The sequence below is a fragment of the Triplophysa rosa genome, linkage group LG22 (genome assembly GCF_024868665.1).
Source record: "Triplophysa rosa linkage group LG22, Trosa_1v2, whole genome shotgun sequence".
NCBI classification, from domain to species: Eukaryota; Metazoa; Chordata; class Actinopteri; order Cypriniformes; family Nemacheilidae; genus Triplophysa; species Triplophysa rosa.
In genome coordinates, this window is record NC_079911.1 from 17496935 (window position 1) to 17509947 (window position 13013).

The window sequence follows — 13013 nt, forward strand, 5'->3', positions numbered from 1 at the left end:
CCAAAACAATTCTCGTGCTACTTAACACTGGTTTTGTGATCCAAGGTCACATATATATAAATTGTATGCATATGCAAAAACAGCTGCCAGCGGAAGTTTTGGTGGTTGAACCTGTAATGGCATTATTACTCATCTGATAGATGTCTGCTGATATGTTTTTAACCTCAACATCTGTTGGTGACAGTCCCCTGCTGGATTTCAGCGGTGTGGCATTTATTTATACATTTCGTAACACATTTTATGTTGTTTACATAAACATCAAGGATCAACAGGCAAATTTGTTTTTCATAAGAAGAAAAATCTATGTATGGAATTTTAAGTTTGTATCTCAAGCAGGTCGGCCACGCTGGGCTTTCAATTGTCAGTATATGTGACCCTGGACAACAAAATGGGTCAATATTTCAAAATTGAGATTTATACATCATCTGAATGCTGAATAAACAAGCTTTCCGTTGACATATGATTTGTTAGGCAGACCATTTTTGGCCGAGATACAACTATTTAAAACTCTGGAATCTGAGGGTGCAAAAAATCAAAATACTGAGAAAACCGCCTTTAAAGTCGTCCAAATGAAGTCGTTAGAATAGCATATTACTTACAAAAATAAAGTTTTTATATATTTACTGTAGGAATTTTACAAAATATCTTCATGGAACACGATCTTTACTTAATATCCTAATGATTTTTGGCATAAAATAAAAATAGGTAATTTTGACCCATACAATTCCCGTGCTACTTAAGACTGGTTTTGTGGTCCAGGGTCACATATTAAAAAACAGTAGACAGTCCAGATTTGTCGGGTCAACTATTCCTTGGTAATTTAGTTGGTGCGTGTGCCAAATTTTTTGCAAATATAATAATGGTGTCACATACCTGCAGTGTTGGGTGTAACTACTTACTAAGTAATTAGTTACTGTAATTTCATTACTTTCCCCTTGAAAAGGTAAAGTAAGGGATTACTCTATTTTTTATGTAATTTAATTACAGTTACTTCTGATGTAATTGAACTAAAAACTGTAATATATTCAGTGGAAATGACATCAAAATTATGAGTCTAACTTTAAAATGTATGCTTTAATGAATCCTTCTCACATTTGTATACTTTGGTCAGTTAATAAGAATAATTTATGTAGTTATTCATTATTTATTTGAATGAATTAAATAAGCTGTTTCATGTCTATCCTTGAATCAATTCAAATAAAGGTTGATATAAGATATAGAAAGTAATTAGTAATAAGTAATTAAATACTTTTTGGAGAGAGTCATTTGTACAGTAATCTATTTACACTATTGAATATGTAACTAGTAACTAGTAATTAATTACTTTTTCAGAGTAACTTACCCAACACTGCATACCTGTAGCAATAAGTTTCAGCATCTATCAAGTTATTCAAAAATGTATTTTAAAGTTTATACAAAAAATATTTTGATGAACATGTTTTTTTTTTGTAGGGCTTAAAGCAAAAAATGTCTAGGTGTTGTAATTGTTTGTAGATTGTAACAAAGGGTTTTCTTAAAAAAGTGAAAAAAAAGGAACTTTATTATTAAATGGTATGTTTGTGCACAACTTTGTGTCATGTGACAAGAACATCACAAGAGGATTCCTGCAGTCCCTTATGCCTCTGTGTCACCTGTCAACATGCAGTTACGTATTCGCAACATATTTGTCAAAGACAAACATGAGATACATTTCTGAGAACATGTATCTTATCATCTTGCACATTGTCAGCTGTCATTAACCTCAAAATCAAAAACTTATATGAAAGTAAACATAGTAATCCTTGAAAGTCACAAATCTCGTCTACACTTAAAATTTTACTCAGTGCAGTTGTTTTTCGCAGGCCATATTTTTTGCATGAACGAAGAATAATCTTTGAATTGTTTTTGTGATCATGTCAATGTGTCCCCGATTAATTATGTTTTTATTGAACGGACACACATACATACATTTTTTGGACATTTGGTCTTTCATCTCTCTTTAAAATTATAATGTTTTGTCCCTATATATGAAAAGATGTGTGTTTTGAATTTGTATATGTAATTTTTTATGGCCAGTTTTTTTGCGGATGTATTTATTTGAATATGTACTGCATTGATATATTGATATATATTTTGTAAGACCAATCTTTTGGACTATTAGTTGGATTAGGAATGTCCGTTTTATTAATGAGCGCAGGTGTATGCTTGGAACCACATGGCACTGAGGAAGGGCTAATATCCGAATTGAATTTTTGGCCTCTGTATTATAAAAAAAACTTTTTTTGAACTTTTTCTGAAAGTGTGCGGATCCTTTTTTCTATTTTTGGATATTTATGGAAAATGTACCAATGTTACAGATACTAAGTGTAATGTTTTTTGAATATTTGAAATATAGAACATTAAATATAAAACCACCAATAGCCCAAGCAGTATCTAAGGATACAGTCCACTTAACTGCAAAAATAACCACACAAGCACACCCAAAAGACCTTTATTCAAGTGTTGTGTTTATTCTGTTTTATTTCTTTGTCCAGTTACAGAGAATTCATTGTATCTATGATCTAGAGGAATGTTGTTAGTGCAGTCAACAATTTCCTATCAACAGCATTGAATAACAGTAATATAGAACCATTTTTAATATTAGAACCAAACATCGTTAACTACAAAATGGATGCATTTTTATTTTCAGATTAAGACTGTTCTTCTGTTCAACTTTTTATTAAGCCACTAAGACTGTCACAAATAGACGTTGCATAGACAGCATGCATTGTTAACTATTATTTCTATAAATAAATATCTCTCACAAAGCATAAAGATTAAAATGTGAAACCACGTCTACATGAACACTTGCTAACTTGTCAAAGAGGCAGTAGATGATACTGTAAGAGGACTATTATTGTTCTTTTCATCATCGTCTTCCTCGGTTTTCTTTCCTTGAAGTTTCATACAGAATCTTTTAAATATTCCACTGTGAGCAGGGCTGGAAAAGTAATAAACTATGGGATTGAGCACGCTGTTGAAGTAGGTAAAGCAGACGGTCGTTTTAAAAGCCTCGTTTGAGTCACGGAAATCTTCGCACTCGCTGTACCAGAGCTTCAGGACAAACATGGCGATACGCGAGATGTTGCTAGGAAAGAAACATATAATGAAAACCAAAGCCACTGCTAATATAAACTGGACGGCTCTCTTGATTTTACCCTGCGTGTCCACCGTCTTACTCTTCAACTGCCACGTAATGCAGGTCGTGCAGTAGGTAACAATGCACGTGGGCACGAAGAACTGAACAACATAGAAGACATTGTGCCAGTTGAATCGTACGTTATTCCCAAAGCAGACGTTGAAACTCTCACACTGAGTGCGGTTGCCTTGAAAGTAGAAATGTGGGTCTGTTAAGAGGTAGACGGTCATGGATATGATAAGAACCCACAGGCCAATAGAGACCCACGAGGCATAGCGCAAACCCATTCGATTGATGCGGTTGAGAGGGTGGACGATCTTCAGGTAGCGGTCCACGGCGACGGCAGTGAGGAAGAATATTCCAGCAGCCCTGTTGGCGGCCAAGAGAAAGAGAAGAATGCGGCAAAAAGCGTCTCCGTACACCCAGTCCTTCCCTCTGCGGTAGTAGTCAGCCCTGAAAGGCAGACAGAAGAGGACCAGCGCGTCCGCCAAAGCCAGGTGGGCTAGATAAATAGAATTGGGCTTCCAGGTGTCCCTATGGCAGAAGAACAGCAAGAGGGCGAGGACGTTTCCCACAAGGCCCAACGTGAATTCCGTGAACATGACAGGGGGTAGAACCTGGTCCAACATGGGTGTATCGTATGTGCAGCATTTCGAAGAGTTGTTCATGGTTCAGCTGCGTCTATGAAACCTGACAAGACTCGCAGAACTTCAGATCTTTTCTCCATTTCACATTAGTATTGTATATTGCATTGATTCCCCCGAGACTGCTTCCTAAAGATGTTTGTTCACGTGCACAAGATGCAGTTTTTAGCATGAACATGGACAACAAAAACCCAGGTGTGGTGGGTAAATGGTCACAGGAGGCAGTTGGATCTCCAGCGAATTTAATAATCTCATCTCTCTCTACCTTGGGACCTTCCAAAAGCACCATTAAAACTATTATAAGCAAGATACTTTACACTTGGGTATACAGGCAAACAATTGCAAAGCCAACAATACAATTAACAGAACTAAACTGTGTTGTTTGTAGCGGTTGGGCATGATTTTGCAAGTTATGTCCTGCTGTAAGAGGTTTGGATAATAAAAAACAGATATATCTGCATATTTCACAGAATTAAAAAAAAATAAAGGCTTGCTTTTTATTATCATAGTTTTTCCATTGTGAAACAATTTCAGGTGAATTATCCTCAAAATGTCACTGCAATGTTAATACAAATTATTTTTACATTTGAAAATCCAGTTTTTATTAATCTAGTTAATTTCACATATGAATATACTTGCACTCTCTCTAATGTTTACTAAGTCATAATGTTGCATGATAGGTTATAATAAAAGAAACGATACACAAAGAACCGAGTGAGACTGAAATTTATTAGTCTATTGTTTGCGTGTGTGAAATGGTTTAAGTCACATCATTCCAGACCTTTGGCAACCAAGAGACAAAGCAGCTAATGAAAACTGAAAAACCCAATGAAGCCAAGTCCACGGAACTTTATACAGTAAATAAAATAGATATAAAAGGGCTTTATGTCAAATGTGTACATTTGGCCAGGTTCGCTGTGTCGTGTCGTGTCGCATCCGTTTCGGTAAAAGTGCATATTGGGCTTCACTTTTTGACCTCTCCAAGATCATCGATGCTGTCGTCATCCACCTGTAGAGGAGTCAGAGAGGTTCAAAATGAGATTATGTCAGAAATGACAAACACATTTAATACAGCTGTCTTCAAACATATAATGGGCAATAGGAAGAATACAATGATGCAGATGGTGCAAATGTTGGAGTTTTTGGGACAATGTGAAGTGGCTTTTAGTTTCATGAGTATCTATTTTAAATATGAGTGTTTGGTTGATAATATAATGGTTTAGATGTTTGTTTACCTCAGGCCACTTCTCCTGAATGACATCGATGATGTCGTCTGTAAAGTCTCCCTGAATGATGATTTCATCCTCTGCTGTTACAGAGACACCGCAGGAGAATTTCTGAGCAAAGAACCTCTGAGCCTCTTTAAGATCTATGTCTGATGAAGACCACAAAATCACGGACACGTTAATACAATGACAAAGCACAAATATATTTTTGACACAATCTCATAAATACAGTGGTCTTACCGAAAGTGGCCAAGCCACACACCCTGGTGACGTATTTATTTTTAGCCCTGGGGATTTTTGCTATTGTGGCTTTCTGAGGAACGGTCTTCTTTTTTTGTTTGATTTGACCTCTTCCTCCTGCGAAGTAGACATTGCAACATTTTCATAGCCAGACACGTTCAAATCAGACATGCCTGTATTCAAATTAGACAGTTTATTTAAGCTATTGTAACCAGTTGATCAGAATTGTATCAGTACCCAAGCAGTTGTTTTAGACATCAATGTTTAATGTGACTGGGAAAATGACACAGCTCAAAGCTGGACTAGAGAGCTTCAAAGTATTGTGAAAACGTGCCATTATTTCTACAAATGTGAAAAAGATGTCTAGACTGTGACCTCTTTTCTGTTTCTTCTTCTCCTCTTCCTCTCCTGCAGGGGGCGCCTCTCCAGCACCACCTCCTCCTCCTGTCTCCTGCTTGTGTGCTGTACCTACACAACAGCGATGATGATGGTTAGTTTTCACAAATCAGGTGCAAAATAAAACAGTGGTGCATGTTGTTTTTGTGACAGAAGATAAAATATCAAAAAGGTGTACTGCATGTCTTTAATGCATATATCAATATTCAACACGAAAGAAAACAAAACATAGACAAAGAGCAGCCATTTTGTTATTCAAAAAGGGTTTATAAAAGAAAATACCGTCCCAAGGTAAACTTACCAAGAGTCAGTTTAGCAAACACGTCAGGAAAGTTTTTCTCAAGCCACTGTTTGCATTTGGCTGGCTCAGGCATGTACTCGCAATACTAACAGAGAGATGTAGAAACATTTCATTAGTTCGGAGAGTTAATAAATCACTATTTTTACACAATGAAACTACAACATACAAAAAATATAGAAAATGTAATCAGAAATCTTTCTCATGACTATCATGGACCTACCTCCGCTGGCAAGGAGCACACTGAAAAAAATAGTATAGATACTTTAGATGTTTAGTATTTTCCATGAAATATGTGTGAATATATGCAAACATTTAATTGAGCAGACAGCAAAATACAATCTACAGAGCTTAGAATAAATGCATATGCACTTCACACACATATTTACAGAGATGAAAGTTTGTGTAGGCATTCTAATGATTTTTTTCCACATCTAGTTTTCCCACAAAGTCTTTAACATAGACGATACAGGTACGTCAACAGATGTTCTCACCTCCACAATAGAGCACCTTCAGTGGGTACTTCGCATCTGGGTCAGACCGATTCACTTTGTTTTCTGGTGAAACCTCTGCATTCTCAGTAGTAGCCATATTACGTGAATCTAGAGAAAGAACATACACCTTCAGTGAAGAGACAAACAATTCTTACAAAACATCTATGATACACTTTAATCAGTGAAGATAAACGAGAACACTTCTATAGCCCTATATTTGACATGAACCTTTGTCTTCAATATGAACACAATTCAAGAATACAAGTCATGACAGATAGAACAATGTGTTCTGCCTGAAAATAACCATTCTCTCAAACATTTCAATTGTTATTTTCTCTTAGTTTCAGAAATGAGTAAGGCAATTCCTTACAAAACCAAAGGTGTGCAAACTAATTAAAATTAATCTAATAATAGCAACACAAGGCCCATCTGACAGCAAAGACCTTTCCAGGTCATATTTATCAACCTACAGAACATTTTCAAATACATAATTACAAGTTAACACGTTGATGACTCTCTCATCTTGTTATTTGGTAATAATAACGTAAACGTGCGTTTCAAGTGCATAAAAACCAGTCAAGTGCACAAGTGCCAGAAATACCCCAGTGGCCGTTTAAACAAACCAGTCAACACACTGAAGATCAGATTCAATGGGTCTGATCAAGTCATCTGATCTTAATACGTACACAAATGCGTTCAAATCAAGTGTGTAACGATTTGAAAGAGACTGACAGTGTTAACTGGACGTGAAGCATGCAGCCTCCGCTCAATATTCATCCATTCATTAGCCAGCACCGCTAATCACAGCTCTGCTAAAACAGGCACGCGCTCAAACTCATACATACCCGATATTATCTCACTATTATTTGCCTTTTAGTAACGACTTGATCATTATTACATGAACTCGTGAAGATGCTTGTTAATGTTTAAAAGAGTTTCACTGTTGCTCAGCACACCTTCACTTGCTCATTTGGCTTTGGGTCCTAACAGCGCCTCTCTCACTGAGAAACAACGGCTGTTTGAGATTATGCCTGCTTGCGTACATTCCTTGTAATAAAATATCTTTGTTTCATGGGCCTTTATTCAGTTAAATATCTGTGATTCATTTATTAATAAATACGGCTTGTCTATTTGAAATAAATAGTTTGAGGTATACCGTTTTCGATCGGAAGAATTTAAATCAGGCATTTAGCGGACAGCCCGATGAGCTCGCGACACAACAGGCAGTTTAAAAATTCAGAAAAAATGACCACTCGCTTAATGTTATATTTTTTTACAATGTGATGAAATGCACACTTATTTGCACTTTTATATATATTTCGTGGTTTGTGTGTAGGATGTGTTGGTTCTTCGGGTTTACGTTACATTTTCTGACTTTTGTTTATACTTAAATTTCCCGGAATTTCAAAAACACATCAAAATACAATCAAAAAACAACGAGTGTCATGATCATTCAACAACAACAACACTTAAGGCAGAAGAGATACCGTTCGCCTCGAAGCTGTAGAAGTGATATGAAAGTTTTGCCTGTTCGTTTTGTTTTGTCAGTATTTATAGTTTCTCCAGTGTGAGTTGCGATGGATGTAGAAAAAGAAAAGAGGAGTTCAGAAACACTCGGAAACCTCACTTCATCAAGAGGTGATGATAAAGTCAAACTATATTAGAAGTGTCAGTAACTTTACAAATTCAAAATATGTTATCAAATGATTTTTCAGGCTATCCAAGGGAACCGTGGCACAGTACTCCTGTGAAAAAGGTTGGTTTCTCTATCTTATTGTGTTTTGTGAACTAGAAGGTTTGAATACACTTGACAGAATGCTGGATTCTCATGATCTAAAGGCAAATTCAGGCATCAAAGTGTATTGTTTGTTTGTGTGTTTGCATTGTTTATTTTGTGTAATGTCTATATATTCGACTCCATGTATTGAACCTGTGTTCATTTTAAGGACAAATATTACACCGCACACTTACTGAACTGATTGTTTTCATTATGATTTTCAACCTGTCAGAATCTTTTTGGTAATGAAGAAACCCCAGAGGTTTCCTCAGCCAAACTGAGAGATGTAAACAGAACAAGACTGGCCGGCTATACTCCTCAAAACCTCTCAAAACCTTTGTCCTCTATCTCATCACAAGATTTCCAGGTAATATCCCAAATCCAAATCACTGGTGTACTGCTGTAAAAATCATATTTTAATGAAGTCTACTATGTAGAATAAATATAAATGTCAAATGTATTCATAGCTTAAATGTATTGATTCAACGCATGGCTTACAAAGTTATGTGAATAACATATATAACATTTTAAAAATCCCACAAAACGATAAGAGTGATGGTTAATGCCACAATTTTGTTGTATCAATAGGTAAATTTTGGAAACTATGATCATAAACCTGTTTGTGGTTTTATTGTTAGACACCAGTTAATGGATTCGAGATCTCCACCATGCAGAGGCAGAGACTGGAGCTACAACTGTTGATAGCAGAACTGAAGGATCGTGACCAGGAGCTCAACGCCATGGCTGCAGCCCATCAAAAGCAGCTTCTCTCATGGGAGCAGGACCGTCAGAGAGTTCTGATACTGGAACAGAGATGTGCCAGGCTGGAGGGTAAGAGTAAACAGCCCGATAACTAGAACTAAATCACAGATCAACAAATGAAAACATCTAGCATTAAGTTATGTTTCCAGTCATTTCGTAAATCGTTCATCAGCTGAATAGATCCGACTTCGATCCCACTTATGTCCCTAGATGAGCTCCAGAAGCGTAATGAGATGATCAGAGCTCTTAGCAAGACGACGAAGGTGGTGGAAGCGAGAGAGAAGGACGCTTATCGAGAACTTAACAGCACTCAACAGCAGCTACACGAGCTGAATCAGACGCAACTGAACACCAGCAGACACCAGCAAGACCTAGAGGCAAAATCATTTCCCATAATATCTCTACTCTCCATGTTTACCAATGCCTTTGTTCAATGGTGTATATTAATAGCATCCTTTTGTTTGTAGGAGAAGAACCAGAGTCTGAATTCGACTGTCATGATGTTGTCATCACAAGTGGGACAGCTGCAGGTTCGAGAGGAGGAACTCGGTACAATGCTCAGGCTGAAGGTAAAAACATGTTCTCTTATCTGAAAGAGGACATACTGTAGGCTTCTGTAATGTTAATTTCATGATTCTTTTAGGACAAAGATATGATTGAGGCAACCAGTCACATTTTAGAGCTCTCTGGTCGCCTATGTGAGCTTGAGAAATCACTGGATGATCTGCGAACGCGTGAGAACGAAGCGCAGCGAGAGACAGTCGAGCACAAAAACCGTTTCAGAGAGAGCAGACACGAGAACACACAGCTGAAGGGTGAGATGGGTTTATGATGGGAGTCCTGCCATGTGACTTGTCACTTTGGCGATTCGATTTGTTTGCTCTCTCTTGTAAAGCTGTCGTGGGTGAAGTTGATGTATTAGACGTGTTTCTTTTTAACAGCGGAACTTCGGGAGAAAACCATGGAGAATAACAGACAGACAGAAGAACTCATTCGCTTGAAACAAGAGAACCAGCTGTTGAAGAAAGATCTCTCTGTCGCCGAGCTTCAGCTTTTGAGTATGTCATTGATTAATCACTCAATAAAAATCATGTATTAAGCAGGTACAAAAAATAGGTGTTTGTAACAATTCGTTGTAATCATTTCTGTCATGTATATTGATAGAAAATAGATCTTTATAAGTTCTTCTGTTTTAAAATGAATACAAATCTTAATGTGTGTTTCACAGGTGAGGATAAAAGCTGGAAGGATGAATTACTGGAGTTATCCCGATCAAAACAAGCTCGAGGCGAATCGGAGCTGCTGTGTCTGCGGCAGGTATCTTTGCTTCAAAACTCCCTCATTCACATTATCCAATGACAGCCTGAAGTCGTTTCTAGAATCTCTCTGCCCTTCCCGTGTGTTCTTCCTGCGCAGCTGTCTGGTTCTTCTGCATACCTCTAAGACTAACTGCATTCTTTTTCCAAGACATCAACCGTTTGACTGATCTTTTCTAAACATGCTTTGAAACAGACTGTAACCCTTTGTTGGCCTTGTATTGCCTTTAAGTATGAATTGTTCTTAATGAATTGTTATATATTTAAGTGCCCTTGACAGTTTGTGAATTTGATTAAATATGACTTAACACAACGTGACATAATGATCGCTGGATTACGTTGTCTCGTGACTTCTGGTTAGTATGTGTTGTGGATGAAAAATGTTTGTGTTCGTGACAGGTGTGTGAAAACCAGCAGAATGACCTACAGCTGTTGAAGTTGAACCTGGAGTGTGTCAGGGAGACGCTGCGACATCATGAGGGTCAAAGGTCACTTGGGAGGTGAGAAATATACAAATGGCGTTATAAGTTCCTGGTTTGTTTATCTAAACAACTCTGAAACGACCCTCTTATTTTTCTATCCCTTTACTTAAACTTCTTGTCCCATTAGAGACCAATTAAATCTCCAGCTTTATTGGTCAAATATGTTACATTACAGAAGATAATAGGTTGAGAACACTGAAGACGTTTTGTGTTTTGATGCAGACATCATCAAATATGAATATTGTTGTGTTTGTAGGACTGATTCTGGTTTAGGAGCCAGTCATGTGATAGAATACAGTGATCAACAGGAAACAGAAATAGACACAGGGTTGATATCCAGCCTCCAGAATCACAGCACAGGCAGAAATGTTCCCTCAGATTTGACCCAACATCCCCGCGTTGAAGCAGAAACACAGACTGACTTTGTGTGTGACTTTGACCGCACAAAAAACCCTGAAGTCACAGAACAGGCAGCAGTAGGAAATGGTGTAGAAAACAACGTGTGCGCTAAAGACACCTGTGCAGTGAGCCAGGGTACCATCTGTGAACAAGAGATGACAGAGAAGGAAAACCCAGCCAGAGAGAACAGCTGTGATGAGTCTGGTAACCCAACAGACATTCAAACTCACCGCGTGTATTGTGAGCCCGGGGCTGGCCTGGATTTTGTGGCTGTCATTGACTATGATCCAGACACGGGAACTCCTGTGTGTGTTGTTGACGTGGATGTCAGTCCAATATTCTGGTATGATTCTCTAGCTTTGAAACTATTCTTTAGTTTAGATTGTATTTATACGCAGACTTTCGTGGACCCTGTGCTCACTTTTTTAATGGATAATGAATTACAAAGAGTTCGTTCAGAGCAGCTCTTATTTATGCATTCATTTGGGATCAGAGAAAGTATTTTAAGAAAGAAAAAATACATCACCTTTGGTGAATTTCAGCTTCCGGTAAAGCATTGAACTGACAGATTTAACTGTATTTGTATCCTTTATATTACATTTTACAGATTGTCCTAAAATTGAAAGTGATGCTAACAAGTGTATTAATGCAAGTTTGTTGCCATAAAAAATAATCATGTATTTTGCTTCATTAACTAGCGCTACAGATCTGAGCCGTCTTAACTTGGATTGCCCCTCCCCCTTACCTGAAAGTGGGCGTGGTCCCAGTCGTTTACACGAATCTGCATTATGCATTGAGTTCTATGGCAACGAGGTAGCCCACCATTTCACAGCACATACTTTGTGTATTTTTTTATCATCGAAGCACTGCTTTGCAATGTATGAATCCTGTAAGGTTTATCAATCTGGCCTTATGTCATGTGTATTTGCGTGTCGTGCAGGAGGGCTACAGCTCATCCACGAGTCGCTTACAGCGTTTGCTGGCCGAGTCTCGGGAAATGGTGGCAACTTTAGAAAATTCTTCCGGGAAACCTGTCAGCCAGGCGCAAAGCCCCACAAACACTAATGCTGTCTGTCAACCCCAAAGTAACCACGACAACGGCAGTCGCCACTCCCAGTCCTCCACCCATAGTCAAGAGGACAGCAAAAGAAGCCTGGTTTGTCTCTTTAAAAGACATGATGTCACTGACTTCGTTTGCATGATGGGTTATTTTTGAACATAATGTAAATGATGCTTTAAGATTCACTTGTGTCTGAATGACATTTCTTTGTTGTTTTAACAGGAAAGTGACTCGTAATTCAAAACAAGTCCACATTTACAACAAGGAGATGAGGACTGTAGAGCCACGGGGACCTGTGAATCATCACTGCTTCTAAAAAATAAATAAAGAAGAGTATTGAAAAACCAAAAGTATTTTAACTGGTGAAGTTTTTCACAGTGTTATTTTTTTAATGAATAATAGCTGAGCATTCAGAAAGCACTACCTCTCACTGGACGGATTTATTTGTGAACTGTTTTCTTCAAGTGTTAAACCAGTCCTACAAGATGGCAAAAAGCTGGTTGTTTTTGTCGATCCAGTTTGGCTGTCATCTAACCTGTCTGGTTGGAAAGGGAACGAAGCGTGATGTGTGTCTAGTTTAGATGATTGTCTTTTACAACTGAAATCTAGTGAGTCCTGTTCTCACATTAAAGACTTTCTTTATCAAACACAAGGAGACCACAGCCATTTCAAAAGCCACTGAAACTCGCTATATTTCCCTAATCTCAGGACTATTAAAAGAACAATAAAAGCGCTTCAGTGCTGTCATTAATCTTTTCATTT

The 13013-nt window shown here is 37.8% G+C and overlaps 3 protein-coding genes across 5 annotated transcripts; 1 reads left to right on the forward strand and 2 right to left on the reverse strand.

The window, feature by feature from the left end:
- Positions 1 to 2491: 2491 nt before the first annotated feature.
- On the reverse strand, positions 2492 to 4400 carry LOC130546121 (hydroxycarboxylic acid receptor 2-like). The gene has a single exon (XM_057321224.1). It carries the CDS (start codon positions 3823 to 3825, stop codon positions 2830 to 2832), a length of 996 nt encoding a protein of 331 aa, XP_057177207.1. The 5' UTR covers positions 3826 to 4400; the 3' UTR covers positions 2492 to 2829.
- A 111-nt stretch (positions 4401 to 4511) lies between these two features.
- Positions 4512 to 7476, reverse strand: denr (density-regulated protein). Of its 2 annotated transcripts, none has more exons than XM_057321226.1 (8): positions 7412 to 7476; positions 6456 to 6563; positions 6185 to 6204; positions 5965 to 6049; positions 5643 to 5735; positions 5268 to 5384; positions 5037 to 5176; positions 4512 to 4810 (listed from the first exon to the last, which is right to left on the reverse strand). In XM_057321226.1, the coding sequence occupies exons 2-8, from the start codon at positions 6550 to 6552 to the stop codon at positions 4766 to 4768; spliced, it is 597 nt and encodes a 198-aa protein (XP_057177209.1). In that variant the 5' UTR covers positions 6553 to 6563; positions 7412 to 7476; the 3' UTR covers positions 4512 to 4765. The 2 variants fall into 2 exon arrangements, with proteins under 2 accessions (XP_057177209.1, XP_057177208.1); XM_057321225.1 differs by having other exon boundaries at positions 7301 to 7449.
- Positions 7477 to 7662: 186 nt separating this feature from the next.
- On the forward strand, positions 7663 to 12984 carry ccdc62 (coiled-coil domain containing 62). Of its 2 annotated transcripts, XM_057321372.1 has the most exons (14): positions 7663 to 8093; positions 8171 to 8211; positions 8465 to 8599; positions 8871 to 9063; positions 9205 to 9371; positions 9462 to 9563; positions 9638 to 9809; positions 9936 to 10052; positions 10223 to 10311; positions 10710 to 10810; positions 11049 to 11534; positions 11890 to 12004; positions 12132 to 12347; positions 12474 to 12984. In XM_057321372.1, exons 1-14 carry the CDS (start codon positions 8033 to 8035, stop codon positions 12486 to 12488), a joined length of 2010 nt encoding a protein of 669 aa, XP_057177355.1. In that variant the 5' UTR covers positions 7663 to 8032; the 3' UTR covers positions 12489 to 12984. The 2 variants fall into 2 exon arrangements, with proteins under 2 accessions (XP_057177355.1, XP_057177356.1); XM_057321373.1 differs by lacking the exon at positions 11049 to 11534.
- The last annotated feature ends 29 nt before the right edge of the window (positions 12985 to 13013 follow it).

Coding starts and splice junctions, on each gene's coding strand:
- LOC130546121 (XM_057321224.1), bottom strand. CDS start 3,825: ATGAACAACTCTTCGAAATGCTGCACATACGATACACCCATGTTGGAC.
- denr (XM_057321226.1), bottom strand. CDS start 6,552: ATGGCTACTACTGAGAATGCAGAGGTTTCACCAGAAAACAAAGTGAAT. Junction 6,205..6,455: donor GAAGGTGCTCTATTGTGGAG/GTGAGAACATCT, acceptor TATTTTTTTCAG/TGTGCTCCTTGCCAGCGGAG. Junction 6,050..6,184: donor TGTGCTCCTTGCCAGCGGAG/GTAGGTCCATGA, acceptor TCTCTCTGTTAG/TATTGCGAGTACATGCCTGA.
- ccdc62 (XM_057321372.1), top strand. CDS start 8,033: ATGGATGTAGAAAAAGAAAAGAGGAGTTCAGAAACACTCGGAAACCTC. Junction 9,810..9,935: donor CGAGAACACACAGCTGAAGG/GTGAGATGGGTT, acceptor TCTTTTTAACAG/CGGAACTTCGGGAGAAAACC. Junction 12,005..12,131: donor TTGAGTTCTATGGCAACGAG/GTAGCCCACCAT, acceptor CGTGTCGTGCAG/GAGGGCTACAGCTCATCCAC.